The sequence below is a fragment of the Mustela nigripes genome, chromosome 16, assembly GCF_022355385.1.
Source record: "Mustela nigripes isolate SB6536 chromosome 16, MUSNIG.SB6536, whole genome shotgun sequence".
In the NCBI taxonomy this organism is placed as follows: domain Eukaryota; kingdom Metazoa; phylum Chordata; class Mammalia; order Carnivora; family Mustelidae; genus Mustela; species Mustela nigripes.
In genome coordinates, this window is record NC_081572.1 from 22979085 (window position 1) to 23006737 (window position 27653).

At 42.9% G+C, this 27653-nt stretch overlaps 1 protein-coding gene across 1 annotated transcript; it reads left to right on the top strand.

The window, feature by feature from the left end:
- Positions 1–27653, top strand: KPNB1 (karyopherin subunit beta 1). Its single transcript, XM_059380428.1, has 22 exons — positions 1–461; positions 563–621; positions 2800–2982; positions 6345–6545; positions 7423–7575; positions 9642–9701; positions 10295–10384; positions 10743–10853; positions 11637–11738; positions 13699–13923; positions 14883–15074; positions 15842–15972; positions 17455–17602; positions 17941–18012; positions 19196–19340; positions 20445–20527; positions 21143–21250; positions 21642–21785; positions 21897–22002; positions 22677–22791; positions 23588–23749; positions 24567–27653. Coding segments are annotated over exons 1-22 (2631 nt in total). The 5' UTR covers positions 1–421; the 3' UTR covers positions 24568–27653.

Genomic DNA, 27653 nt, shown 5'->3' on the forward strand with positions numbered 1-27653 from the left:
CGACATGGAGCGCGGTGCCGCCGCGGAGAGGTCCGGCCCGAATATCCCTCCGCCTTCCTCCCTCCCTCTCTCTCCCTCCCTGCGAGCCGCCGTTCACTTACCGCCTCCTTTCCTTCTTTCTCCCTCCGCCACCCGAGCACCAGCCGCGCTCTGAGCTACCCCCGGGGTCCCTCCCCCGCCGCCAGAGGAGCAGCTGCCGCCGCCGCCAGCAACAAATTAGGAGGGAGGAAGGAAGGAAAAGAGGAAGGAAAGGGAGCCGGGGCGACTACCAAGAGGGAGCCGGTGAATGGGCTTGTGGTGACCCCCGCCCCCCACCCCACCCTCCCTTCCCACCCGACCCCCAACCCCCATCCCCAGTTAGAGCCGCCGCCCGAGAGGCCGGACCGTCGTCTTAGGAGGAGTCCCCGCCACCACCTCCGCCATGGAGCTGATCACCATCCTCGAGAAGACCGTGTCTCCCGGTAGGACGCGGGGGCCGGGGGTCGGGCTGAGGTGACCGGGGGGGGGAGGGGAAGCCCTGGCCCCTCTGACCCTGTCCCCTTCCCACTTTCCTTCCCCCTAGATCGGCTGGAACTGGAAGCGGCGCAGAAGTTCTTGGAGCGTGCGGCCGTGGAAAACCTGGTGCGTGCCACCCCGCCGTGTCCCATCCCGCCGTCCACCCATCCCCTGCGTGCGGGCCTTCCCGCCCTCCTGGAGGCCCAGGCCTCGGGAACCCACCCCGCCCCATCCCGTCCCCCTCCCCCCCACCCCGGTCCAACCTAACCCCGCCGTCGGGAAGCCGGTGGGTGTGTCCCGCCCCGGGCCCCGGCAGCTGGCCAATGGCGCGGCGCGCCGGGGTGACTGCCGCCCAATCGCCGTGCGGCCTGAGGGCGGCGGTGCAGCGGGAGGGAGAAAGAGGGAGGGAAGGGAAGTTAGGTTGCGCGGCGCTGCGTGTTCAGCAAGGGTGGGGGTGGGGGAGCCGGGCCTAGGGGCCATGTGGAAGCTCGGAGCCCAGCTGCCCGCCCTGTTCTGACCCGGGCCGGCTTTTCCTTCCTGTCCCGTGGCCCCTGTGATTCTCTGCACCTACTTCCCAGAGTCTACCCTTTGCTATGCCCCTTGGTACTGAGCTCATGGCCAGGCCTGGCACCCGAATACCTCCTATCCCACTCCGGCAATATTCCTCCCGTTCCTTCCTGGGTATTCCTCTTCGGGTTATTTATTTTTTGGTGGGGGTTGGTTGGGGGTTTTTTGTTTTTTGTTTTTACTTCGATGGGTAGAGACTGAAGTTGTACCCATATAACAGGCTGAGGCTCATCCTTGATCGGGCCTGTTCCCAGATGAATTCACAGAGGAAAGTTCCTCGTTTTCATATTTAAGGGGTACAGAAAAAATGAAGAGAAGTCCACTAGACTGGACCTCTGTATAAAATGTGGGCTGGATTGGTTGAAACAGCCCGTGTGCCAGTAACGTTTCCCTTTGATGTCCCTCTTATGCGGGGGGGATGGGGAGCAGATGGAAAGGTGGAGGATACTTGACATCTTTTAAAGGTAATAGGTAATAAGCCTAAATAACATTGTAACCCAACATGTCCCTTTGTAATCTAGACGAAATATAAACCAAAAAATGACACTGCTTATTTTATACAAGCTGTCTTAAATGACTTTCTTTTTTATTGCGTTCTTAGGTGCTAGCTTTTACTACTTTTTATTCTTAACTTTCCATAGAAAGGATTTTGTCCTGCTAACATAGACCAATAATACTTCCATTTGGGGTTTATTTCTGTTTCTGCTTCTGCTCATTTACAAGAAGCTTTTTATCCTGTTCCTAACATTTAACTTCTTTGTGGCATTGCTAACATTCCTTATTGGTACATAATTAATAAAACTTTTAAGATTTATCTTATGTGATTGCAGGACTTGTTAGTGGTAAGAAACTGTCTGCTTTTGGTTTTTCCTGTTCACTTCGGTTTGGACAGAGCTTTCTGCAGGGAAGAGGAATGTGTCTTAAAATTTTTAAACAGAGGGAGTAGTTTTGGGGACCTGGGCATTATGAAAGGTTGAGAAAGGTTTTCAGAAATGCACTATGCTCAGTGGACAGCTCAAGTTCAAAATGTGTAGGAGCCTTTAGTGTGTTAGCTGTTGACTGTTAAATGTAAAATCTTTTTTCTTGGCAAATTTGTCTTGGCATTTTTATCTCTTCACTTTTCCCCTGTTTCTAAATATTATCAAAATTATAAGTAAGTCTTTTTTCATTGTTCCTCTCTCATTGAACACTTAAAACTAAAAGAGAAGACTAGCTTCCTAAATCCATGTTTCAGGTTTGTAAGTATTTACCTCTGTTATCCAAGATTACCTGCCTGCTTGAGATCAAAAGTCGCCCTGAATATTAATCTTTTTGGACTGAGATATCTTAAATTTAGGGAAACAATTTTACATTCTATCCTGTCTTCACATATTCATTCATTTAACAAGTATTTGTTGAGTGTCAGGCATTGTTAAATAGAAGACTCCTCTGACTACTAGATTGTCAAGCTTTATTTTAGGGTGATCTAATGTGAAGATTTGAACACTAAGAATGATATTGATAAAATCTGTACCTCAATAAATGCTGAGGCTGTGTGAGGTGATGGGTGACTGACTTGTGTACCATGTAACACATTTATAGGAGTCTTGAAGTAGGCATTTTAGCATTTTATGAGATGTTATGATATATCCTGAAGAATTTTGGTTTCCCCCAGTATGTTGGTGCTCTGTAAACTGTCCTCAGTTGGTAAAATTCCCAGGAGATACTTTCATTCACAAATGCATCTTCTCTTAATAGCCCACTTTCCTTGTGGAACTGTCCAGAGTGCTGGCAAATCCGGGAAACAGTCAGGTTGCCAGAGTTGCAGCTGGTCTACAAATCAAGAACTCTTTGACATCTAAAGATCCAGATATCAAGGCACAATATCAGCAGAGGTGGCTTGCAATTGATGCTAATGCTCGACGGGAAGTCAAGAATTATGTAAGTAACTTTATCTCCTTTTGATCATGTCAGCCTCTGGGAATAAGAAACCTCACCATCCACCCACCCACCCACCCCTTCCTTTCCTCCTGGACCCCCCTACAAGAAACATCTTGGTCAGTTTTTTGGTTATTACATGGGATAGAGGTGATGGTGTAATAGGTTTCTGAGACTTAAGCTTCACTTGATGATAAAGGTAGTATTTGATTTAAATTTTCTTTCTCAGTTTAGCTTGTGTGTACGGTGCTGTCATTTCCCATTAATGAGTGTGTTGGATTTCTTTTCAGAAACTAAAGTAAACAGCAGTTTGGGCACCTTTAACTGGTTGCCAGAATTTGTAGAATCTGGTGAATCAACATGGTATACACATTGGTGGTTCCCAAACTTGAACTCTGAGACTCACTAAGGGAATTTGCTAACAATAATATATTTCCAAGCTCCTTTCAGAGATTCTGTTTTGTTGGAGTGAGGCTCAGGAATTATTTTTTAGATGTTCCTGTCTTCCTATGTGATTTTTTTTTCGTAGTCATCGAGTCCTTGCTCTTGCCAAACTTGTGCTATAGATCATATTCACTGTTTGGTGGTTTAGGCATGGCACTATGTGGAGTTCAAAGGGGAACTAAATAATCTCTTGCGCCTTTTAAGCCCAAAGAGTTTGTGAAATAAGAATTTGAAGTTAATGATGCTTTTATCTACTTAGTAAATTATGTAAAACTTCGTTTAGAAGCATCTGGCTTTTAATCAGGATCTTTAAGGAGTGGATTGATGAGTTTTGAGGAAAATTGAATGTCCCTTGCTCTGCATCATGGAGGTCTTGTGTCTTTGTTGTTGAGCTAAAATCCGTAATTCTAGCTGCAGCAAAAGTTAACTCAGAATATACGGACAGATGTCTTTCCCACCCCCTAGTTAACGAGGTTTTTTAGTGGTTTGTCTTATGTGGATAAGGCACAGAAAATGGTAATTCATGCAATTAGCCCTTGGTATTTGAGGAGAAATCGGTGGGGGAGGGGGTCCTAGGTGTGTACTTGCCCATGTCGTCATATTTGCTATTTCCTGATTTGAGGTATCAGCGTTAGGTAAATTTGTGCGCCTTAAGGCAGCAATATCTCTTTTAAGTTATATACCCTTGTCTTTCTAGTCTTGCACGAAGGTACTCATGACTGTGGGAACTAGGTTATGAAAGCCAACTTATTTTGAATCTTTTTTGGAATATGTGGAGCTATTTCTGTCCACATTGGGTCTGCTTATGTAATAACATTTTAATCTTCCCTTCAGTAATCTGATATAATTGAAGTTTATTCCGTCAATCACTGGAAATCTTGGTGCTTATAGTGCCCATTCAGTTTCTCATCTTGCAGAATCGTGCAGTAGTAAATGTAATGAGACATGATTGGAACTGTAATTGGCTCTTTCGGGCATTTAACACTTGTTAAAATTTGGTTAAGACTTTGTATATTATGTGTGTTGTTGAACCCTTCTGCATGAAAGAAAATTATTTAATCATGGCCCTTTTTCCCTTTCATAGCACCTGTGGTAAAGAATACTTTCTCAGTGTTGATAGTTATTTTTTTGCAGTGTGGGTCTTGGACACATTTGGGGGTCCCTCCTTTATCCCTCTTCTTTCTGATAATTGGCTGTTATTATTAGGGTTACCCCCTAGGTTTTAAAAAAACAAAAAAACAACCTTTCTGCCCTTAAGAGTTGGACTTTTATGGTCTCTAAATCACCTCAAGCAATATTAACTAGGGGTCTTCGAAAAGCCATTTAAAGGAAGAAAGATAAAGGTATGGTGGGAGTCGCTGCTCTCATCTTGTACCAGGCTGTGGTGTGGTGTAGTATAAAGGCACCCTGAACTGGAACCCTTCATCACTTGGGTTGGTACCTGTTCAGCCCCTGCTGTTTTCGACCAGTCATCTCATCCCTGCCTCTCCGCTTCATGTCTTTGACATACAGGTTTTCTTAAAGTCCATTCTCGCCCTGGTAGCCCCAGAGAGCAAAACCTTGGTTTAGAATCAGTCAGAACAGTTGTTACTGGGAGAGCTGTTGGCAGTGGGGCGGGCAGGGATGATGGTATAATGTATGGGGGAAAGATGGGGAGTTCATTATTATTAGCTACAAAGCAGGATACTAAGTGACCTGACCCAGTCAGCAGAGCTGGCCTGAATATCTGGCAGCTACGCTTTGTCCTGTGTTCATGTCAGGAACAGTTAACTGTTTGCCTTTTGAGTGGACGGGTGATTCTTAGTGAGTTCATTGACTGAATTAGCTTATGGTGGTAATGATTAACCTTGGGTCAGTTGTGGCTTCATCCTTTATCTGTACCTGTGCCTTTATGCTTTACATAAATCTTTGTATGATAATCATTTCAAACAAGACCCATTTAATGATAAGCGGATCCCATTTTATTATTTTTTTCTAAAGATTTATTTGATTTATTTGGCAGAGAGAGATCACAAGTAGGCAGAGAGGCAGGCAGAGAGAGAGAGGAGGAAGCAGGCTCCCTGCTGAGCAGAGAGCCCTATGCGGGACTCGATCCCAGGACCCTGAGATCATGACCCGAGCCGAAGGCAGCGGCTTAACCCACTGAGCCACCCAGGCGCCCCGCGGATCCCATTTTAATTGGCATATCTAACTAGTTCTTCCTATCTGTTGATGGTGGAGAGAAGAGTTCTTGGATTCCTGGGCAAACAACAAATCCTTCCAGACTGGAAGTTAAGTAAGGATTCATTCTTAGGTGTTGGTGACATCAAGTAACTTTGTATCTGCATCTAGTGATGTCCCCTGACCAAGACCTTTCTATGAAAGTCACCCCAGGTGTTAAATTGTCATTGGCCAGAGGAAAGGAAGCTTGTTCTACATCTCATGAGCTGGAAGATCTCTTCCTTAGATCAGACTAAACCACGATCTGTGAATTAGAACCATTTGAATGCCCAGAATTGGGTTCTTTCTGAAGTTTTCACATTTTCTGTCCACAAAACAAGACTATTAGCATCCTAACATTGTATCTCCTGCAAGGAGTCTAGAAGGTGAATTTTGTCGTCTCCTTTGCCTTCTAACATTGTCTCCCTACTGACTATCACTTTCTTACCTTGCATTGAACATTGACATGAGGTGTCTGGCTTTGGAGAAGTCCTTTTAGAAGTAGGGAACGATTGGTTTCATTTCTAGGCTCTGGAGCAATGTTGATTGTGTTGGTGTTAGTGAGGCTGGTTGTTTGTTTTGACGGCTGACTATACTGTATATGCCTTTTTCTACTTTTGTGTGTTACAGAAAATTCAGACTGATGTAAGAAGCGTGGTAGGCAAAATGTGTTCAAATAGTTTTAGAAATTGATATCTTTCGTTTTGTGTATGTGTGTGCAGGTTTTGCAGACTTTGGGCACAGAAACTTACCGGCCTAGTTCTGCCTCACAATGTGTGGCTGGTATTGCTTGTGCAGAGATCCCAGTGAACCAGTGGCCAGAACTCATTCCTCAGCTGGTGGCCAATGTCACAAACCCAAACAGCACAGAGCACATGAAAGAGTCAACATTGGAAGCTATTGGTTACATTTGCCAAGATATAGTAAGTACAGCCTTCTGTATCCAACTTCACATAGATCTGATTCCCTCTAGTTGTGACATGCGTGGTATTAGGATTGTTCTTACATGATGGAGAAAGCCAAGCTGCTACAGAATGTTTTGCAAGTAGTACTGCTTTATTTAATCTAGACTTCTGTGTTTGGATAGCTGATTTATCCTCACATTGCTAATCATGCCCTAAAGTAAAGAGAATTGAGGATCCCAAGCTCAGAGTAGAAATCTGTATGCTTGGAGAGGTGGGGCTTCTAGACTTTTAAAAGAGGATATGCTGGTTGTGGAGCATCCCTGACTCGGATCCCTTAGTGTACCTCAGCATGCTGTGTTACTCTGCATGTACTATTTCACAGAAACACTTTGCCAGCGCTTGCTGTGGTTGGCTTAGCCACCGAAGGCACCGCAGTTTGTGAAATGTAGCGCTCCTGAGACTGTGGCTGCTGCCAAGGCCACCACCTGGGTGTCTGTTTCCATATACAAACTTGATGAAACGGGAAGTCCGCACTTGACCTGGACTTAGACTGCCTAGGTGTTGTGCCCGGGCAGTTGATACAGATGGCCTGGGAAGAACACCAGACTGCCATGTCCCTTTGTACAGAAGGGGGAAGGATAAAACGGCATTACTTCATACCCAGAAACATTATGCTAAGAAATCAGATGAAGTTGATGGATTTAACTTGTTTTAGTTCAATTTTGGACTACTAGGCCCCGGGATATTTTGCAGGTGGTTTGTCCCTAAATGGAAATGTGTGGGAAAAGATCAGAGAAAGTCAGGATACTCACTCGAGTGGATTTCACAGTTAAAAGGACTGCTGATTAGTCATGAGCTTATTATTTTACTCACTGCACTTCTCTGCTTGTTTCAGGACCCAGAGCAACTACAGGATAAATCCAATGAGATTCTGACTGCTATAATCCAGGGGATGAGGAAAGAAGAGCCCAGTAATAATGTGAAGCTGGCGGCGACAAATGCACTCCTGAACTCATTGGAGTTCACCAAAGCAAACTTTGACAAAGAGGTGAGTCTTTTATGACAAAAAGGTGTATGTTTAGAAGGGAAGAAGTAAGAGTTAAATGAAAGAACCATCTTGTTTAGGTGCACTCATTTCCATTCTAGTGAAGATTTGTGTTGTGTGAGAAATGGCCACGGAGTATGTTTTTGCTTTTGGGAAAAGTGTGATCTGAATTGTTTCTAAGCTTAGGTTTCTCCTTTTACAGATCAAAGTGTGTGTATGCTCTGGGATTTTAAAAAAAAAAATTTTTTTTTTTTTTTTTTTTTTTTTTTTAAAGGCACCCAGGTTGCTCAGGCATTTGAGCCTCTGACTCTTGATTTCGGCTCAGGTCATGAACTCAGGGTCCTGATATTGAACCCCATGCCTGGCTCTGCACTCAGCACAGAGTCTACTTGAGATTCTCTTTCTCTTAGATAAATAAATAAAATTTAAAAAACACGGGAGTTTATAACGTTCACTCTTTTAAAAAAAACAAAACCAAAAAAGAAAACCCAAAAACCTGGCAGCTGTCTGGCTTAGTTGGTGGCGCATCTAACTCTTGATCTCGGGGTCTTGAAGTTGAGCCCCTTGTTGGGTATAGAGTTTAATTTAAAAAAAAAAAAAAAAAAAAAAATTTCAGAGAGAGCAAGCGAGTGTGCACCAGCAGGGGGAGTGGAGGCAGAGGGAGAAGCATGCTCCTCCCTGTGCAGGGAACTGACATGGGACTTAATCCCAGGACGCTGGGATCATGACCTGAGCTGAAGGCAGATGCTTAACCAACTGAGCCACCCAGGCACCCCTAAAAAAATTACGTGAGTTGGTCTATTTCATAACTCCTTGGAAGGTACTTTTGAGAAAATTAATATATAAACAAAGTTTATTTTGCCTGAAAGTATTTCTCCCATCGCTCAAGTTGTGTAAAAAATATACAGTAACATAAAGTTTATCATTTTAAGCATTTTTAAGTGTACAGTTCAATAGTGTTAAGTATATTCCTATTGTTTTACAGCCAGTTGGCAGAACTTTCTCATTTTGCAAAACTGAAACTCTGCATTGAACAACTCCCCATTCTCCCCTTGCCAGGCCCTAGCAACCACTTTTTTACTTTCTGTTTCGATGAATTTGATTGCACCAGATACTTTATTTAAGTGGAATCAGTCATACAGTGTTTGAATTTGTCTTTTATGACTGCCTTATTTCACTTAGCATAATGTCTTGGGTTCATACACATTATAGCCTGTGTCAGAATTTCCTTTTTCAGGCTGAATACTGTTCTGTTATATGTATATACCATAGATAACATTTTGTTTATCCATTCATCTGTCAGTGGGCATTTGGGTTGCTTCTGTTCATCTGACTATTGTGAATAATGCAGCTATGAACACAGGTATACAAATAGGTCTTTGAGGCCCTGCTTTCAGTTCTTTTAGATCTATGCTGAGAATCAGCAATTATATGGTCTGCAAGTATATTTGTTTGTTGACACTTGAGCTGTGCCTTTTGCCATTTCTTGATCCTATTGTGGACAAAGTAGGGAGGTCTAAGAAGCCAAAGCAAATTGCAGTTCTAATTGCAATTTTTCTAGATAGACTCCCTCCTTTAAGATTTCAGAAGACTTGGAATAGTAGCAAATTATTTCATTGCTCTCTTCTCTTGTATCTTACTATATTTGATGGGGGTTTGCCATCTCCCAGAAAACAAATTTATGTTGAAGTAAAGCAGATGTTTTGAATTCTCTTAAATTTTAAATAAAAAAAAATGGGTTTTCCTAATGTAGGGTTTTGGGGGGGGTTTAACCATTTTTATTTAAACCCGGTGACCTACATTTTCCTATTTACTTACTCCTTGGAGTCTTGTTTGTGAAGGTCATTTTGGGGATTAAAAGATTAGGGACCTCTTTCGAGGTCGGGTCATGCAGTACTCTTGATAGCCTTCCTGATGCCATTGCTGTGTCAGGGAAAAGCTGCTTGATTGGTTCAGGGATATGGGGTCCCTGAGGGGGCTACAGGGTTTTCTCCAAAGAGCTAGTCTAGCAGTCTCCATATATGCAGTTGGTACTCTATTTACTCTCTTGATCTTTGTTCTTCTCGCAGTCCGAGAGGCACTTCATCATGCAGGTGGTCTGCGAAGCCACGCAGTGTCCAGATACAAGGGTGAGTGGAAGCTCCGGTGAAAAACCTAGCTTTGTCTTTCCTGGGAAACGCCATCTCTAGATAGTGGTTTGTAATGTTGAGAATCAGGTGCTTCAGAAATAAGGTTTGGCTGATGCTATTCTTAATAAAAGAGGGAAAAACAGTTCTTGGAAAGTTAACATAATGGAAGTTGCCATCCTCTTAAAACGTTTAAGGAAGAAATGGTTTTTGATCACCATTGCTACTTAATTGCTGTAAGTTACACAAGTGATTGATTTTCATTGTAGCCATTCAAACAGCTTTGCTGTTGCTGTAACCTAAACCTTGACCCTTGAAACAGGTGGGAGTATCATCCAGTCTGAGTGGCATTCCTGAGCTTAGTCCTCTGTAGGTTCCTCAGGCACCTTTAAAGTAGGGGGGGGGGAAAGAGGAAAAAGAAATAATAACAATGATGGAAAAAAGGGAAGAGAAGAGATTGATTTGGGGGGAAATGTTGACATTACCCAGATGACATTACTCAGTTGACCCTTTACATTACTAACCCATTTATGTGACTTACCTTTTTCAAACTACGTTGTTAAACTAAATAGCAAACTAATCTTTTTTTGTGAAAGGTACGAGTGGCTGCCTTACAGAATCTGGTAAAGATAATGTCCTTGTATTATCAGTACATGGAGACGTATATGGGTCCCGCTCTTTTTGCTGTAAGTATTTCTGTGTTATGTATGTGAGCATGTAACTGGTTGTAAAACTCCTCGTTCTTGCTGTTTTGTCATTTCTGTAATTTTTTTCCTTAATATTATGAAATTAAGGAAATTCCTTGAGTCGGAGTGTTATGTTTAAGCCATCAGTAATGTGCCAGAAAGACTTGTACTGTCTTTGTGCTGGGAAAGAGTGTATTTTAAAAGTCTTTTTCCTGTTTCTACCCTTCATTTCAGACCCAGCTTTCATAAATCTACATTTTTGACACTTGAATGTTTGCGGTTGGAAGTGGGAGGGGTCTAACTCGAACCAGCACTTACTTGGGGTCTGGGATGTCTTTTTTCTTCCCTCCCTCTTAAGATCACAATTGAAGCAATGAAAAGTGACATTGATGAGGTGGCCCTACAAGGGATAGAATTCTGGTCCAATGTGTGTGATGAAGAAATGGACTTGGCCATTGAGGCTTCCGAGGTGAGCCTGGGAGAGAGTCGGAGCGGGGAGAATTGTTTCTCTGACATAGTTCCTTTGTGGACATTAGTCTCCTCTGGGAAAGCCTCATTCTGACTGGGCTTAGAGGGCATCTCCATTTGTAGAGATTTTGCTTTCTCTGCTAGCCAGAGCCCCTTAGGAGGGAGACAGACCTGTAATGAGGCATTTCATGCTTTACCGATCAGCCAGACGTGATGTTATAAATGTTGATATTAGTACAATGAACACAAGGGGGCAGCAGGCAGTCACAGTTTAACAAGGTGACGTGCAGTGCTGAATTACTTCCTTTTGGAAGTCCTAACAAACACATGGGATGCATAATTGATAGCTTACTAACTTTGGTGAAGAAATTCCATAGAGACAAGGGGGCTAGTTCTGCACTTTGCAATCTTTGAACTCAAGCTTTGTTTCCAGCCTTGTCTTGCACACTTCAAGAAACACAGATTTATTTTTGACATCATTACGTAAACTTAGTACATCTCTTGATCCAAAGGTTAGTTAGATGACAGCTTGTTAATATAAATTGGGCTTGTGAAAAAGAAAGGTAGTTCTTAAGGTTGCCTTGGCCCTTTAAGGTGGATTATATGTATGGCCTCAAAGAATCCCATTGAAGTAGACCAAAGAAACGAGGACCTCCAAAAGATCACAGAGGATGTTACCTTTGCTCTGTGTATTTCTGTACAAACCCCTGGGCAGCTCGCATTGTAGGCCTCTATAGGAGCCTGTTTGCTGCCGTCCAGAATTTGCTTTTATGTTTCTCCTCAGGCAGCAGAACAAGGACGACCCCCTGAGCACACCAGCAAGTTTTATGCCAAGGGAGCACTACAGTACCTGGTTCCAATCCTCACACAGACACTCACGAAACAGGTGAGTTAACCTTGCAGATCGAACTGGTTAAGCTGTGAGACTTTGTCGAGGGTTGGTTTGCTCTGGAACAGTTTCTGTGAAAAGACTTGGCAAATCTTTAGCTGGTTGATGCTCTGTTATAGGTGACTGGGAATAGCTGAACTCAATCTCTAAAATCCTTTAGGCTCTGAGTTGTTTGTGAAGGAGAGCTGGGTCTGAACATTTCGGCCTCGATTGGACACAGGCTACACAGATTCCCGAGTCCAAAGTAATGCAAGACACACGCAGTACTAAAGTTGCAGTAAAGAAAGGTTGACAAGAGAGATGGACTAGTTTCAGGCCACTTGAATACCTTCTAACATTTGAGTTATTTTCAGGAGTTCACAGTATGTACATACATTTAAAGTGCTCATGAAGGGCGCCTGGGTGGCTCAGTGGGTTGGACATCTGCCTTTCGTTCAGGTCATGATCCCAAGGTCCTGGGATCAAGCCCCACATCTGGCTCCCTGCTTGGTGGGGAACCTGCTTCTCCCTCTCCCTCTGCCTGCCACTCGCTTTGCTTGTGCTCTCTCTCTCTCTCTTTGTCAAATAAAATACAAAATCTTAAATGAAGTAAAATGCTGATGAGGTTGGAGAAGAATTATTCTGGGGGCGCCTGGGTGGCTCAGTCTGTTAAGGGTCCCTACTCTTGATTTTGGCTCAGATCATGATCTCAGGGTGGTGAGATCATTAAAGCCCCACGTTGGGCTCCTTGTTTGGTGTAGAGCCAGCTTGAGATTCTCCCTTTCCCTCTCCTTCTGTACCCCCCTGCCTGCACTCTGTTTCTTTCTCTCTCTCTCTCAAAAAAAAAAAAAAAAAAAAATTGATCATTCATGATTATTAACATCAGTAACATTCAGGACAAAATAAAAGCAACAAGACTTCACGAAGATGTGGGCCTAATGAGTAAATAAAGAAATTCTTTCATAAGAAGTATATCTTGGTTGTCATTGTCCCCTTTTGACTTTAGGCATCACAGCTTTTTTTGGTATGGTGTTTGGAAAGATTCTTTCTGTCCCTCCTCTCTGCTGCATGTGGAGCGTTCCCAGAGAGCCAGTGTTGTTCCGAGGGAACACTGCTATGACTTGGAGCATTGGAGAGTTTCCCTGTACCCAGGAATGTCATTTGTGTTTAGGAAAGTACATGACTCTTTTAGTATAACAGTCATAAAAGATAACTAGAGATGTATTTGGTCTGAAATGGACGGGGTGTTCTCTCAAATTTTTGTCTCTTTATCCAATGTAACAGTTACTTCTGTGTCTTTTGGCCTTAGTATTTTTCCTAGCTTTTGTATATTTTGTGTATTTTTGTTATATTTTGTTATGGGAACAAGTCATTCTTTGAGTATGTAATATTCTGAAGCTGCAGAAGGCAGCCTACCTTAAATTACTGTGTGGTAGGAATAGTCACAGTAAGGAAGAAAAACCTTGAATTCTACTTTCAGGGGAGATCTGTCTGCATGGAATCTTTTTTTTGTTTAACTTCTCATTGAACTACATATAATTAGTGGCACACCAGAAGCCACCTCATGCCTTCTTCCTAGTCATTCATTGTCTCCCTCTGAGTGCTAGAGGTTAATTTTGATTGAGTTTGGACTTCATATAACTAGAATCCTACAGCATATCCTCTTGTTCTGTCTTTTGCTCTCTATCTGTTCGAGTTCCATTCCCGTGGTTGTGTGTAGTGGAAGCTGGCCCATCCCACTATATAGTACCCGGTAGGACTAAGCTCCGTCTGCATCTCATTTAACAGAGGTTACGTGTGATGATTCTTTGTGGAAGAAATGAAAATATAAAGGTTTTATATTTTATTTACATCCCCCTAACTTAAATTCCAGTGACATTTGGGAGTAGTCTGAAGACCTTTTGAGTTAGTAATTCTAGGTTTTTTTAGTTAAAGTGTTCCTTGAACAAAACGATGACCATTGCTATACCCTCGTCAGGATGAGAATGATGACGACGATGACTGGAACCCCTGCAAAGCGGCAGGCGTGTGCCTCATGCTCCTGGCCACGTGCTGTGAAGATGACATCGTCCCACACGTCCTCCCCTTCATCAAAGAACACATCAAGAACCCTGACTGGCGGTACCGGGACGCGGCAGTGATGGCGTTTGGCTGCATCTTGGAGGGACCGGAGCCTAATCAACTCAAACCACTTGTCATCCAGGTGAGCTGAGGGAGTTTGGGAGGAGTGGTAAGGGGGATATTCATTGTTTGAATGTTTTCCTTGAAAGTGTGCCCATATTTTCAAAACAAAACTGTGCATAGTCATCCAAACAGGTTATTCTGGATTGCTGTTTGCTGTCAGTGAAGGAAGGAGAAACTGTATTTCTTGACCTTTTTTTTTTAACAAAAGTCATGATTTGAAAAAAATGCAGAAAAGGCCCAAAAGAAAAAGTCATCTTTAATCCCACTGCCCAGGGATAAACTTTGTTAATTCTTAGTGTTTACCTGTGTGACATTCTTCTGTATGCATGTATGTTTGTGCAACAGGATGGAGTTCTTACTGGGCAGTAGCCTTAGAACTTGTCTTTTCACTTACTGCTGTATCATAAACCTTCCCTGTGATGCACTTAGCGATGTGGTGATTCCGTCCTTAGGACAAAATGGTATCTATTGTAATGAAAAGTTTTGTGGAAATACTTTGTTTTACTGTTATAAGTGATAGAAGAGTCCATTGTAATTGAGTTTCATGCATATGGAACTGAGCCTTTTGGAATGTAGGCAGATGCCGTCACGGCTCCTCTAGGCGCATCACCTGAGTGAGTCAGTAAAAGGCTGGTGGAAGGATCCGTACTAGGCTCTGCACTGGGATTTGGTGAAGAGCGGACTATTTCATCTTTCACTTTAATTTTATTATACTCTTGGACATGTGACAGATGTATCTTAAAATGACAAACTATCTTGATGCTTCAGGTTAAAACCCACTCATTGGGGGGCACCTGGCTGGCTCATTTGGGAGAGTGTGCGACTCTTGGTCTAGGGATCAAGAGTTCGAGCCCCATGTTGGGTGTAGAGATTATTTGCATAAAACTTGAAAGAAATCCCAACCATCAGTATTTTCTCTTCAGCCAACATGAATTTTAATTTTTGCTTGGCTCTGCTAACAACTGCTGTTATTTGCAGGCTATGCCCACGCTAATAGAATTAATGAAAGACCCCAGTGTAGTTGTTCGAGATACAACTGCATGGACTGTGGGCCGGATTTGTGAACTGCTCCCTGAAGCTGCCATCAATGATGTCTACTTGACTCCCCTGCTGCAGTGTCTGATTGAGGGCCTCAGTGCTGAACCCAGAGTGGCTTCAAATGTGTGCTGGGTAAGGGTTTTTCTTCCGACTGAGATAAGCAGCAGGGCTGAGCCATTCTCGAGGAGGTAGGAGGTGTGGGAGAGAAATGGGTCTACCTCACTGGAAGGCCTTTTCTGAATAGCTTCTCCTTCCTAATTTCTTCAGTTAAAATGTGGGGGATGCCAATTGCATGAGCCAGTGGGAGCTGTTGACTCATGGTGACTAGTTCCCAAACCGTTTAGAATAGTCATGCTAACCCAGTGGGAAAACTATCTGGACCTGGTTTTCTTTTTCTCAGTTGCTTGGGGACAAGAAATTTTGGTTAAGGTAGAGAGCTGCTGGCTACAAAAAGTATCATTACTGAGAAGGGGCAAAAAGGAAGGAAGGTAGGCGGCCCAAGTGCTGAGTCAGTACAGGCTGAAGTTAGTTCATTAGAGCCCTTTGGGGGTGGGGGTTGGGGGGTGGAGATCAGATAGGAAGGAGTGGGGCTTTTGCTTTTCTGTAAGTGGAGAAAGAAGTAGTGGTGGGTGTTTGTGGTAGATGAAAGTACTCTGCTGCTGCTGAGAGAATTTGGGGTGGGACAAACAGTATAAATAAATAAATTTGGAATTTTAAGGGTGTCTGTAAGGAGATTGTCTTGAGACGATCTTGACAGAAAAAGTTAAGGATTCACTAGCATTGATTTATTCTTAGATCATTTAAAAGGAATACTGTCCATGGTATGTTAAGGGAAAATGAGGTTATCTTGGGGTAGGGTTCTTTATAGAACTAATATTAAAACTCTGTCTGATCTTAAGGCTTTCTCCAGTCTGGCTGAAGCTGCTTATGAAGCTGCAGATGTGGCTGATGATCAGGAAGAACCAGCTACCTATTGCCTATCTTCTTCCTTTGAACTCATAGTTCAGAAGCTCCTGGAGACCACAGACAGGTGACTACACAGAACCGGGTGGTGTCTTTGCATCCAACTCCTTTCCCTGGGTGAGGGGCATCTAGCCTAATCATAGGAACATAGTAACAGGAAGCATTGAAAAAATCATATAGTAGATGATTTGTTTAGGTAAGAGAAAGGGGCACCTGGCGGCTCAGTCGTTGGAGCATACGGCTCTTGATTTGGGGGTTGTGAGTTCAAGCCCCACTTTGGGCTTAGAGATTACTTTTACATAAAAAAAGAGAGAAGAAAATGTTGACTCTGTCTACCTTAGAACGTTCAGGTTACAAGTAAAGTCAGAAAATAGTCTCCTATATAGAGGAATTGATCTGGGGCACCTGGGTAGCTTGGTTGAGTGGTTGAGTGTCCCAACTCTTGATTTCGGCTTAGGTCATGATCTCAGGGTTGTGGGATTAAACCCTGCATCTGACTGCGGGCTGAGTGTGGAGTCTGCTCAGTTTTCCCTCACCCTCTCCCCTCCCCCCATTCTCCCTCCCCCTCTCTCTCCCTCTTCTTGAGATTTTATTCATCCATGAGAGAGAGAGGAGCGGGAAGAGTAGAGCAGGGAGCCTAATTCAGGGCTCCATCCCAGGACCCCAGGATCACGACCTGAGCAGAAAGCAGATGCTCAACCTGAGGGAGCCACTGAGGCGCCCTTCTCTCTCTCTCTTTAAAAAAAAAAAGGAATTGATCTAGAGAGGTCCCTTCATTTTGTAGTATCTACAGTTAACAGGAATTTGTAATTTCTGTATAAGGCAAATAGCTCTCATCATGGATTTAGTTGCCATGCCAGATCATTAATTACTATTTCTGATAATAGATGAAGAACTTGGCATAAAATAAATTGTTATAAATGAGTTTTTGAAATTTTTAAGTAATCTCTACTCCCAGTGTGAAGCTCGAACTCATCCCCAAGATCAAGAGTCACATGTTCCACTGACTGAGTTAGCCAGGGATCCCTGAAATGTAGTTTCAATGGGATATAAGTTGGGACAACCTTTAATTATTTTGGTTTTCTGTGAGCTATACCGAAAGCCATGCTTAAAAGACATCATGAGGAAGGAGGCAGGGTGTAAACTCTGCCATGCTAAACTAATTCCATCTCTGCTATGACCAAAATTATGTATAATACCATCTCTTGCAGACAAATGAAGAAAACTGAGCTCTTTTTCTCTTATTTAGGTGACCTTGTCAGTTGGGTTCTTCAGCATTTTAAACTAGTTTTTTTCCTATAACTTAGCCCATTTCCATAGACACCATTCTGAAGTGTAACCAGGCCAGGTCTGAAAACCCCTAGTGAACATAGCCATTGGCTCAACAGTTACAAATTTGGTTCCTGGTTGTATTGTGTTGCCAGACTCAAAGCACATTCACAATCATAGCGGTTTCTGGATTCCTTATTTTTCGTGAGACAAGGTCTAGGTTATTACAGCTCTCTTCTGTCTCGGGTAAGACTTTCGGATTGTTGTGTGTTCCTTACAGACCTGATGGACACCAGAACAACCTGAGGAGTTCTGCGTATGAATCTCTGATGGAAATTGTGAAAAATAGTGCCAAGGATTGTTATCCTGCAGTTCAGAAAACTACTCTGGTTATCATGGAACGACTGCAGCAGGTGCTCCAGATGGAGGTGAGTCTGGGCCAGGCTGGTACCGTGGGGCAAGGCGGGGCCACGTCCTCTGTAGGTGGTTTGTGTTCACGTTTACGTGAAAGTGTGTTTTTCTCAGAAAGGTAGAATGCTTATACAAAAACTGTTGCCACTTAAAATCTGCATTGCTCATCCAAGTTTACTTATAAGTGTATCACAATGTGTACTTAATATAAGTTTTTTGTTGATTTCCTGCATTAGTATCAACAAAGATTGTTTAATGGTCCTGGCAAACCCAGCAAAAACAGAAGCATGGAGAGAGTGCAGAGCTCTTTTAGAAGCTGTTTATTCAGAGTTTGATGATGTTCTTTTCCTTGCAGTCACATATCCAGAGCACATCTGATAGGATCCAGTTCAATGACCTTCAGTCTTTGCTCTGTGCAACTCTTCAGGTATGAGGACGGCGTTTTATCACCCATTCTGATGCTGATCAGAAATTCTTCTCCAAAGGCCTTCATCGGTGGTTGATTGGGAGAGTGATTTTCCATTTTCTTCTCTAGACAGAATGTGTCTTTTGCACAGTGTAGGCTAAGAAACTACTTGGTTGGTGGTGTTGCTTCCAGCTGTACAATGATTTTGTGCGGACAGCTTCTAGTCTTTGGTTTTTATTGGGTTGTCCAAAGGTAGCTCAGTGAGATTTGGCTCCCAGCTGTGGTTCACTCTGCTAAAAATACAGCCTTGAGTTTCTGCCATCGCCTTGTGAAACAACAGTTCCTATTGGAAGCCTTATTATAATTCGAATCATTTATTGTACCAGTTGTTCAGAGTAGATTTTTTTTTTGAGGGGAGACCAGAAAGATTAAAATCACTCCTCATTCATGACTGGACTCTTGAAGTAACTGAGGTGCTATTCCCTCTTTTACCAAAAATCAGGAAAACCCTAGAACTTGTCATAAGGCTCAGGTGGATACTAGGCTTTAGTATTGAGTGATGCTAACTAGGTCATCTTCTCTCTGAACTCCCTTCTCTTTCTTGCTCAAACTTAAAAAACCTGTTTGCTTTTTAAAAATTTTGACTGTTAAGATCTTTCTTTAGTCATCAGACAAATAGAGGAATGATCTGGTGACATTAGTTGAAACAAATGAAAGGGTAAGGAGGGAGGTTTGAGGAATATTGAATTAGGAGAATTCAGGTTGAATTTATTTTATCAGAACTACTTGCTCATCATTAGTGAATAGGATATCAGAAGTATTGCTTTCTTGCTTTATGGGTAAGAACTGAAATGTAATCTGTCCTACTTAAAAGCTGAAATAAATGCAACTGCTGTTCCAGAAAGACTGGACTATGGAGGCTGCTGATGGGTTTTGTCAGGGGTAAATGAATTGGGGAAGAGATGACTTCGTGTACCATGGAAGATCATCTTGTGTTTGTTCAGAGTTGGAAAATAGGAGGGATGTTAAAATGTATGTTTTGTTGCAGATGATTTATACTGTTAAAGCTTTTGAGCCCAAGGAGTGTGTTTGGTCTTTCCAAAAAAAAGCCACAGGGCTCAGGTGATTTTATAAAAAGGTGGATATAGTGTTCTGATTGGCAGGTTTATAATCAACACAACCTGAACTCTTTTTCATTTCACAGAATGTTCTCCGAAAAGTGCAACATCAGGATGCTTTGCAGATCTCTGATGTGGTCATGGCCTCCCTGTTAAGGATGTTCCAAAGCACAGCTGGGTCTGGGGGAGTGCAAGAGGATGCCCTAATGGCAGTCAGCACACTGGTGGAAGGTCAGTGAGCCAGAATCAGGCAGGGACTGTCTTAAGGATGCAAGTGTTGCAGTAGCCATGGGGAATTTTTTTGACCACAGAAAGCATAGTCTTGTCTTCTCATTTACTGGGGCATGACTTGAGTGCAAAGTTGGATTGAATATAAGAGTAAATTTGTCCATAAGTGCCTTACCGCTGCTCTTGAAATGAAGAGGAGCCAGCTGCAACTCACATTGGCAGGTTCCTTTTTCCTCTGAAAGTCTACTCACTTGCTTGAGGTTTGGCTCCTTTCAAGGATCGAGGACACAAAGGTTTCCATTTTCTTCCCTGGCACTTGGCACCTCCTAGTTTGGGTTGTAATGTTTTGGACTCTAGCTTGACACGTCATGGTGCTCAGAATAGGATGGAGCGAAACACTGAGAGTTCTAGGAGTTTAATTGGTTTTCTGGTTGTTACATGTCTGACTATACAAAATTGCTTTGAGGAAGCCATGCTTGCTTAAGACTCGTTGAAGGGCCATTAAAAGCACATTAAAGGGCACTTAAGAAACCTGGAATGCTGCTTTGGGGTTGGCCTGTGTGGTGTATACACTGACCAAGGCTGCTAGGCAAGGACCACTCCTGAGGACCATACCTATTACTAGCATCAGGAGGTTCACTTTGGCCCCTGTAGTGGCTAATTCAGAAGGAAGCCCAGTCTGCTTTCCCTGGCGAGCTTATAAAATATGTCCTTGATGGAATTCCTCAGGGATGGACCCTGTTTTAAAGCTGGCTGCCAGAGAAGACATGTTATAATCAGATGAAGAGGTGGCCAGGAGGCAGTATCGTTAGCTCATCCAAGGAAAATTAACCCTTGAAAAAAGACTGCTGGTTTGTTGGGTGTAGCCATAGTGAAATCCCACTCTGGAGATTTCACATCATCTTTAGGGCATGAGTTAGGCCTTTTTCAGCACTTAAGAATTTGGCTGGTCTGAGACAACCTTACTGTTTTTGTGATAGAGTCAGTAATTAACTCACACTGCACCCAACCTGTTGATTGGAGTGAATACATTTTGGGAGAGTTGGCATGGTTATTTTTGCTCATTTTTGTGATATCCTGTGGTGCTCACATTTTGTTTCTCTGCAGTGTTAGGTGGTGAATTCCTAAAGTACATGGAGGCCTTTAAACCCTTCCTGGGCATTGGATTGAAAAATTATGCTGAGTACCAGGTAATCTGTGCTTTCCAAAAGAATACATTTATATTCTCATTTATCCCTGATAACTAATTCATGTTGCAAAGTCCAGTTGGTCTCTGTATTGTCTGAGAGTGTGGAACTGAAGCAGTCAGTGAAAAAATCAGGGTAGTTGATGGCCCAGAATAGCACCTGACAGCAGGGCTTTTTCCTTCTCTGTTTTTTTTTTTTTTTTTAAACCACCGGGCTCTTGCCACCATCATTCCCATGGATATTGTCATTTCCGTCCTTTCTTAATATCTTGGAGAGTCTTAGCTCTTTCCCTGCCATGTGGGTTGTTAAAATGAACTAATCTTGGGGGCACCTGGGTGGCTCAGTTGGTTATGTGTCCAACTCTTGATCTCAGCTCAGGTCTTGATCTCAGAGTTTTAAGTTCAAGCCCTGCACTGGGTTCTATGCTATGCATGGAGCCTACTTTTAAAAACAAAAACAAAAACAAACCTGAACTCATCTCAGAGAGGGAGGGTGTTGGATGTTTTCTTCTTTGACTCTAGGCCCAAATGATAAAGAACCAGTGGCTAAATAAAAATAATGCCTTACCCTGCAGGTGGCCTGTTCCGTTTGGAAGATCATTTCCTTGATTCTTTTCAGGTTTGTTTGGCAGCTGTGGGCTTAGTGGGAGACTTGTGCCGTGCTCTGCAGTCCAACATCTTACCTTTCTGCGATGAGGTGATGCAGCTCCTGCTGGAGAACCTGGGGGTGAGTATCCATACACATAGTCTAATTTACGTATTTGAAATCTGGAAAGATGTTTAAAAATTTAAGTGAGAGGGAGTTATCAGTTGCCAGAATATTGGCAGTAGGCTCATAAAGAAGGGAATTGTTCATTTTCACAAGATGATTCTGTAAAGTAAGGTTATAAAGTTAATTAAAAGAAGGCATACTCAATGAAATGGGGGGGTGGGAGGCTAGTAAAGTATATGTGTAATCCCTCTGTCCAGAGAGAGCCACTAACAATTTTTGTGTATATACTTAAGGTCAGTACAAAGCATATTAGCAATTATTTATTATAAAAAATGTTTCTCTAATCTTTGGACCAAATATTCTGACTTTTATTGATTTGCTCTTCTCTCTCTTTTTCCCTGGTCAGAATGAAAATGTCCACAGGTCTGTGAAGCCACAGATTCTGTCAGTGTTTGGTGATATTGCCCTTGCTATTGGTGGAGAATTTAAAAAATATCTAGAGGTTGTCTTGAATACTCTTCAGCAGGCCTCCCAAGCCCAGGTGGACAAGGTGAGCTTCCAGCTGTCTTTTAAGTCCAGCCCTGATTGGATGAGTGGGACTTGTGACAGTCCTACAACTAAAGGCTCTGGGTTTGATGGAAATTCTGTTTGTCTCTTACAGTCAGACTATGACATGGTGGATTATCTGAATGAGCTAAGAGAAGGCTGCTTGGAGGCCTACACCGGAATTGTCCAGGGACTGAAGGGAGACCAGGAGAACGTGCACCGTTGAGTATAAAACCCAGTGAACTTAGTCCAGAGTTCATGTAGCCAAATGGGCTGTGTCTTTGGTTCTATAGCTTGTGAACTAGCACCTGTTGCTTAAAGGAAGGGGAGAAGGAATAGTACCCTCATTAAGAGAGTAGCTTTTGAAGAAGAGACAGTCTTTCCGATTTCTCCTTCCCGCCCCGCCACTTAGTTCTTTGTCTCACCTTTCTTGAACCTCGTAATGGATGGGACCCAGCAGGGCTGTTGGTGCTGGTCATGTCTACACCCGCCCCAAGGTGGGGGCAGCTGTTGAGCATATGCACACCTCCGGGGCAATTGTGTTAAAAGACCGGGAGATAACATTTTCTCTCCCACCTGATGTTCCTGTAATTGACTGGGGAAATATTTGTCTTTTATCTCTTTCTGCTATCATGGGCTTAAGAGGAAGGGCTCCATTCCTTCTCTATTATTTCTGCTTGTAACAGGAAGAACAGCTGCCTCTCCTGTTGGTGTGAAGAATGACTTCTTAATTTGAGGAAGAACAGTTCAGTAGAATTATATGCAACTAATTCTCCCTCCTGAAACCTGCCTGATTGGGGGCGGGGTGCGGGGTAGTATATTTGGAAATTTCGAAATGGGGTGTAGTCCTGCCAAAGGTGGGACAGCTTCATCAGACCTTCTGTTTCTATTATAGCGGATGTCATGCTGGTACAACCCAGAGTAGAATTTATTCTGTCTTTCATTGACCACATTGCTGGAGATGAGGATCATACAGACGGAGTAGTAGCTTGTGCTGCTGGACTGATAGGGTAGGTTAAATCCTGTTTCCAACAGCTGAATAAAACTTCTCATGGGAAGTGAGAAGACCTGTGGTGAAGAACTTTGAGGGTAGCCTGGATGGTAGTTATCCACTTCTTTTTTCTTTTTCTTTTTTTAAAGATTTTATTTATTTATTCAACAGACAGAGATCACAAGTAGACAGAGTGGCAGGCAGAGAGAGAGGAGGAAGCAGGCTCCCTGCTGAGCAGAAAGCGCAACGTGGGGCTCGATCCCAGGACCCTGGGATCATGACCCAAGCCAAAGGCATAGGCTTTAACCTACTGAGCCACCCAGGCGCCCTTATCCACTTCTTTGATATGGATAATTCTTTAATAGAACCCATGGTGTCCTGTTAAAAGTTCTCACAGATGATCATTCATTCCAGACCTTAGCTCTGGTCTCATTCCAGACCCTCCAGACTTGTAATTTCTCTTCGCTAAAGTCTGTGGAGGTCTCAGGTGTAAAGCATCATCAGATCTTTGTCCATCCCGTATTCTGAGGTTATTCAACAGTTTGTCTATGTTTTAGCCTCCTCTATTGAAAGTTTGAGGCATGACTAGAAGAAAGAACCATGAATTAGTTGGAACTCCGGGTCAGTCGTCCTGACTCTTCAGACCTCATTTCTTGTATCTGTTCAGGGCAGGTGCTGAACTTAACCCAAAAATTTCTTTCACCTTTAAAAAGTAGGTGAATTCCAAGGGACCTACAACTAGCTTAGCACTGGCTCAAAACAGGATAGGGGGATGAGGCTGGGAGCACGTTCTCAGGTGTGTGTGTTTTGCACAGGGACTTGTGTACAGCATTTGGGAAGGATGTACTGAAGTTAGTAGAAGCTAGGCCAATGATCCATGAACTGTTAACGGAAGGACGGAGATCGAAGACTAACAAAGCAAAAACCCTTGCTACATGGGCAACAAAAGAACTGAGGAAATTGAAGAACCAAGCTTGGTAAGAGCTTATCTCTACTGCTCTATTTTTCCTTTCTTGGGGAGGAAGCAGTTTCTTCAGAGGGTTCCCACAAGGGCTGCCTTTCTCTTGGTATTTTGTTTTGTACTCTTTCCCATATAAGTGCCTTTGTTCCTCAGGCTTGTACTAGTGGAAGGGCCGGGCAACCTCAATCTTTCCTTGAGCCAATGTTCAATTACGTGGGGTGATGAAGAACAGAACTTATGTAACTAGAATTCAGTGAAGTCCCCAAATGATTTTGGGCCCTAATAAAATCATTAGTAATGGTATTTTCCCAGAATTCTCTTTTCTGCTTCCTGTTCCCTTTTATTTTATTTTTTTATTTATTTGTCAGAGAGAGAGAGAGTGAACACAGGCAGACAGAATGGCAGGCAGAGGCAGAGGGAGAAGCAGACTCCCTGCCGAGCAAGGAGCCTGATGTGGGACTCGATCCCAGGACGCTGGGATCATGACCTGAGCCGAAGGCAGCTGCTTAACCAACTGAGCCACCCAGGCGTCCCTGACCCCTGCTTTCAAATGTAGTTTTATTTTCCTCTCACGTGCTTATTGTCTTACTCCAAAGACCTCAGTAGAACTGGTTATTTTCAGTTTTATCTTTTTAGTGTCCCTGCCACCCTCTAATGTAGGTGCTAATGAGAACAGGTAGCTGGCGTATAGGAAAACAAGAAAAAAAAAATCCCCGAGAAGTTGATAGATTGATTTCGGGTTTATGAGCACTTAATTGTGGGAGTCAGAGAAGCGTTTGGCTCTCCTGGCTGTCTGATCTCACAGTTGACCTGTTTTCCATCTGTGTTTTTAGATCTGTTACCATTGGGATGATAACCTGAGACCCCCACTGGAAATCTCCAATCTTTTGAAAAACCCGGAAGTGAGGAGTGTGCACGGATGCTGAATGTTTGGGAATGAGAGGATGAGTGAGTGAGGCTTGAAAACACACCACATTGAAAATCCTGCCGCAGCAGCAGCCGCAGCCGCCAACAGCAGCGCTGTTAGTGAGCTAAGTAAGCACTGACTTCGTAGAAAACCATAACGTCGGCCATCTTGGAAAAGAGAAAAACGATGGATTTACTTGCTTAGGGGGAAAAAAAAAAGAAAGTTATCTCTTCCCAGGAGAGGCTAGAACTAGCTTTTCTGTCTTTTGGCCGGTGCCGAGTGGAGTGACTGGTTTGGGAGAGGAGGAGGGACTGGGTTCAGCTGTGGTGCTTTGTTGTAAAAGGCAGCCTGGCCTTTGCTACTGATAAGGAAGATGGAGCCTGGGTCTCAAGCCCACCTTTGGTGTACCTTTGCCACACGGTACTGTTCGCGTGCCGGCTAAAAGGAGGGTGAGGGATTCTTTACAGTCTGAGAATGAGTGTGTGTGAGTGAGGCGGTATCCACATTCTCAACTTCAAGTCATTGCAGTTTCTTTTTCCCAGAAAAAAAAGGGGTTAGATGTTGCATTTCATAAAACTAACCGAAGTTCTGTCTACTGATGCAGCACAAGAGATGTGTTTAAAAAAAAAAAAAAAGGAAAGACGCTGTTTAGGTTTTGTTTTGTTTTCTTTTTTTTGTTTTGTTTTTAATTATCTTCTAGGGAAAACACTGACGAATGGTCAGAGCTCCCGTATCCTGATCTTTTCATCAAAGCGCCTTTCCTAAATAATATGGTTCAACTGTGAATGTAGAAGTGGGGGGGAGGGGGGAGAAAAAAAAACTCGGAGTTAGAGGATCTAGAACAAATTAAAATACAGTTGTTACAAATAAAGAGTGCAAACTTCAAAAACAAAAGAAAGCCACAGCCCAAACAAACCAAAATTTAGATGCTCAGAATTGGCAGCACAAAAGAATTCGTTCTCTCCTGACATGTATCGTCGTAGTCTGAACACCCCCAGAAAATTGTGCCAAAGAGTTTAGAAAACAAATATACAATAAAAGTACACACATGCACACACAAACACACACAGCAAACTTCAGGTAACTATTTTGGATTGCAAACGAGGATAAATTTAATGTTCAAACAATCTGATAAAATAACCATTTGGAAACTGCTTGGCCTTCTGTTCTCTTTTATTTGATTGACTACAATGCGGTATTGGTCTCTTGCTGCACTTCCAAACGAACTAATCAGCAAAATACAAAAAAGTATATATATGCATATATATATATATACTAGAATTCTTGTGATGAGAATGGCACTTGGAAAGGGTTTTATTTTTCCACTGAAGGTGAAGATTAATAAAGTGGTGTCAAACATTCCCCTGGTCACACACACTGATATTTTTTTTAAAAGTGTGATGTGCTCTGAGAACCATAAATCAGACTAAGTTATTTTCCCTCTTACAAGGGAACAGGCACCCTGAATTTTGGTTTTAGAATCTCAGCAATAAGGAGGGATGTCAGTGAGCTTTGATCCCCTTTTGGTTTTGCAGTTACTAGGAGTTTTTGCTGGCATTTTGAATATGCTGCTTTCAAAAACCCCAAGGAAGATTTTTCATTGCTTCCTGGTATTTGAAGGATTAAAACACAAGACCTTAAATTCCCACTTTCATGTCCATTCTAGCAAAAAAATGTGGGCTTATGTTTTTCTCTTTGCCATTTTCCCTTCCCTATCTAAGCCTTCCATTGATAAGTGGGATTGGCTCAGTTTTGCTCATCCATATGGCAGCATCTCTAATAGCTCTTGTACAGGGTATCAGATATTGTGCCTTTTGGTGCCAGGTTCAAAGTCAAGTGCCGATCTATGAACCAGTGTACAAAAAAAAACAAAAACAAACAGGTGTTTGAAGGAAAGACTCCATTGTGAATAGATTTTGCACCACCTCCTAAGCCCTACTAAGAAGAGACCTGACCCTCTAATGCCTTGTTTAAATCCTAGTTGTTTCTTGAAGGAGAGGGTGATACACTAACCATTCCTGTTAGGTGAGGGTTGGCTAGGGCTTAGGGAGGGGACAGGAATATTGGGGAGAAAAAAAAATCTGATCATTCCTCAGTGCTACCCGTTTCTGTCCTGTGTGGGCTGCTTAGCTAGACAGCAGGAGAATAAAGTACACCGAGAACCATAATGGAAACAAAACCTTCCGTGTGTTTTGTCATGTTTTGTTCCAGGGAAGCAGTTGACAAGTGCTGTTGTTAAACGCTTTCTCCCAGATCCATTCAGTGATGGAGGACGAAAGTGGGCTGGTTGGACTGTGGTCTTGGTGCCTTGCAGGCGTACTACACTGGTTATGCATTTAATCCTCTCTCCCAGTTACCTTTGGCTGGTGGGCTTTCCAGCGTCAGGGTATTTGTCCTTAATTGTATCACCTAAGGCAACTGGATCCAAAATGCATTCTGTCCACTCAGTGTCTGGGCCTTCCCCATCCTAGTCTTGGCACATTCCTTCTGGAATGTAGTTACCATCCACTCGGGAAGATGTCAGTGCAAATGTGAGGAAAAGGGGCATCAGACTAGGCTTTGGTTTGCCACAAGTGGCAGCTGCCTATATCAATTACAATTACACTTATTAATTTTGCTTTTCATTTTCCCAGTTCCCCTCAGCTCCCCTCTGTTGAAATGTTGAAATTTTGACTGTCAGGCAACAGTAATACTGCCTTAGGGATTTGTGGAGAAAGGGAGGGGGATTGCTCAGTGTAGTGTTTTCACTTTCAGAACCAAGTAATCTAGTCACTCTGATATTTAAGAAGTGTGTTAGTCCGACTTTTATGAGAACTCTCAACTCCATCAGCTTTCGATAGCATCTTGGTTTCGAAACAACTTCGGTCTGTACTTGGCATTCAGAATGCCCTTGGCATGCCAGTCTGTGATGGCATTAAAGACCTGTTAAAACACTTGAGCCCAACTTTATTAACCAAAACTGATACCACCACCTTTATCTTCTAAATAAAGTCCGCTTTATTTTTATTTTCAA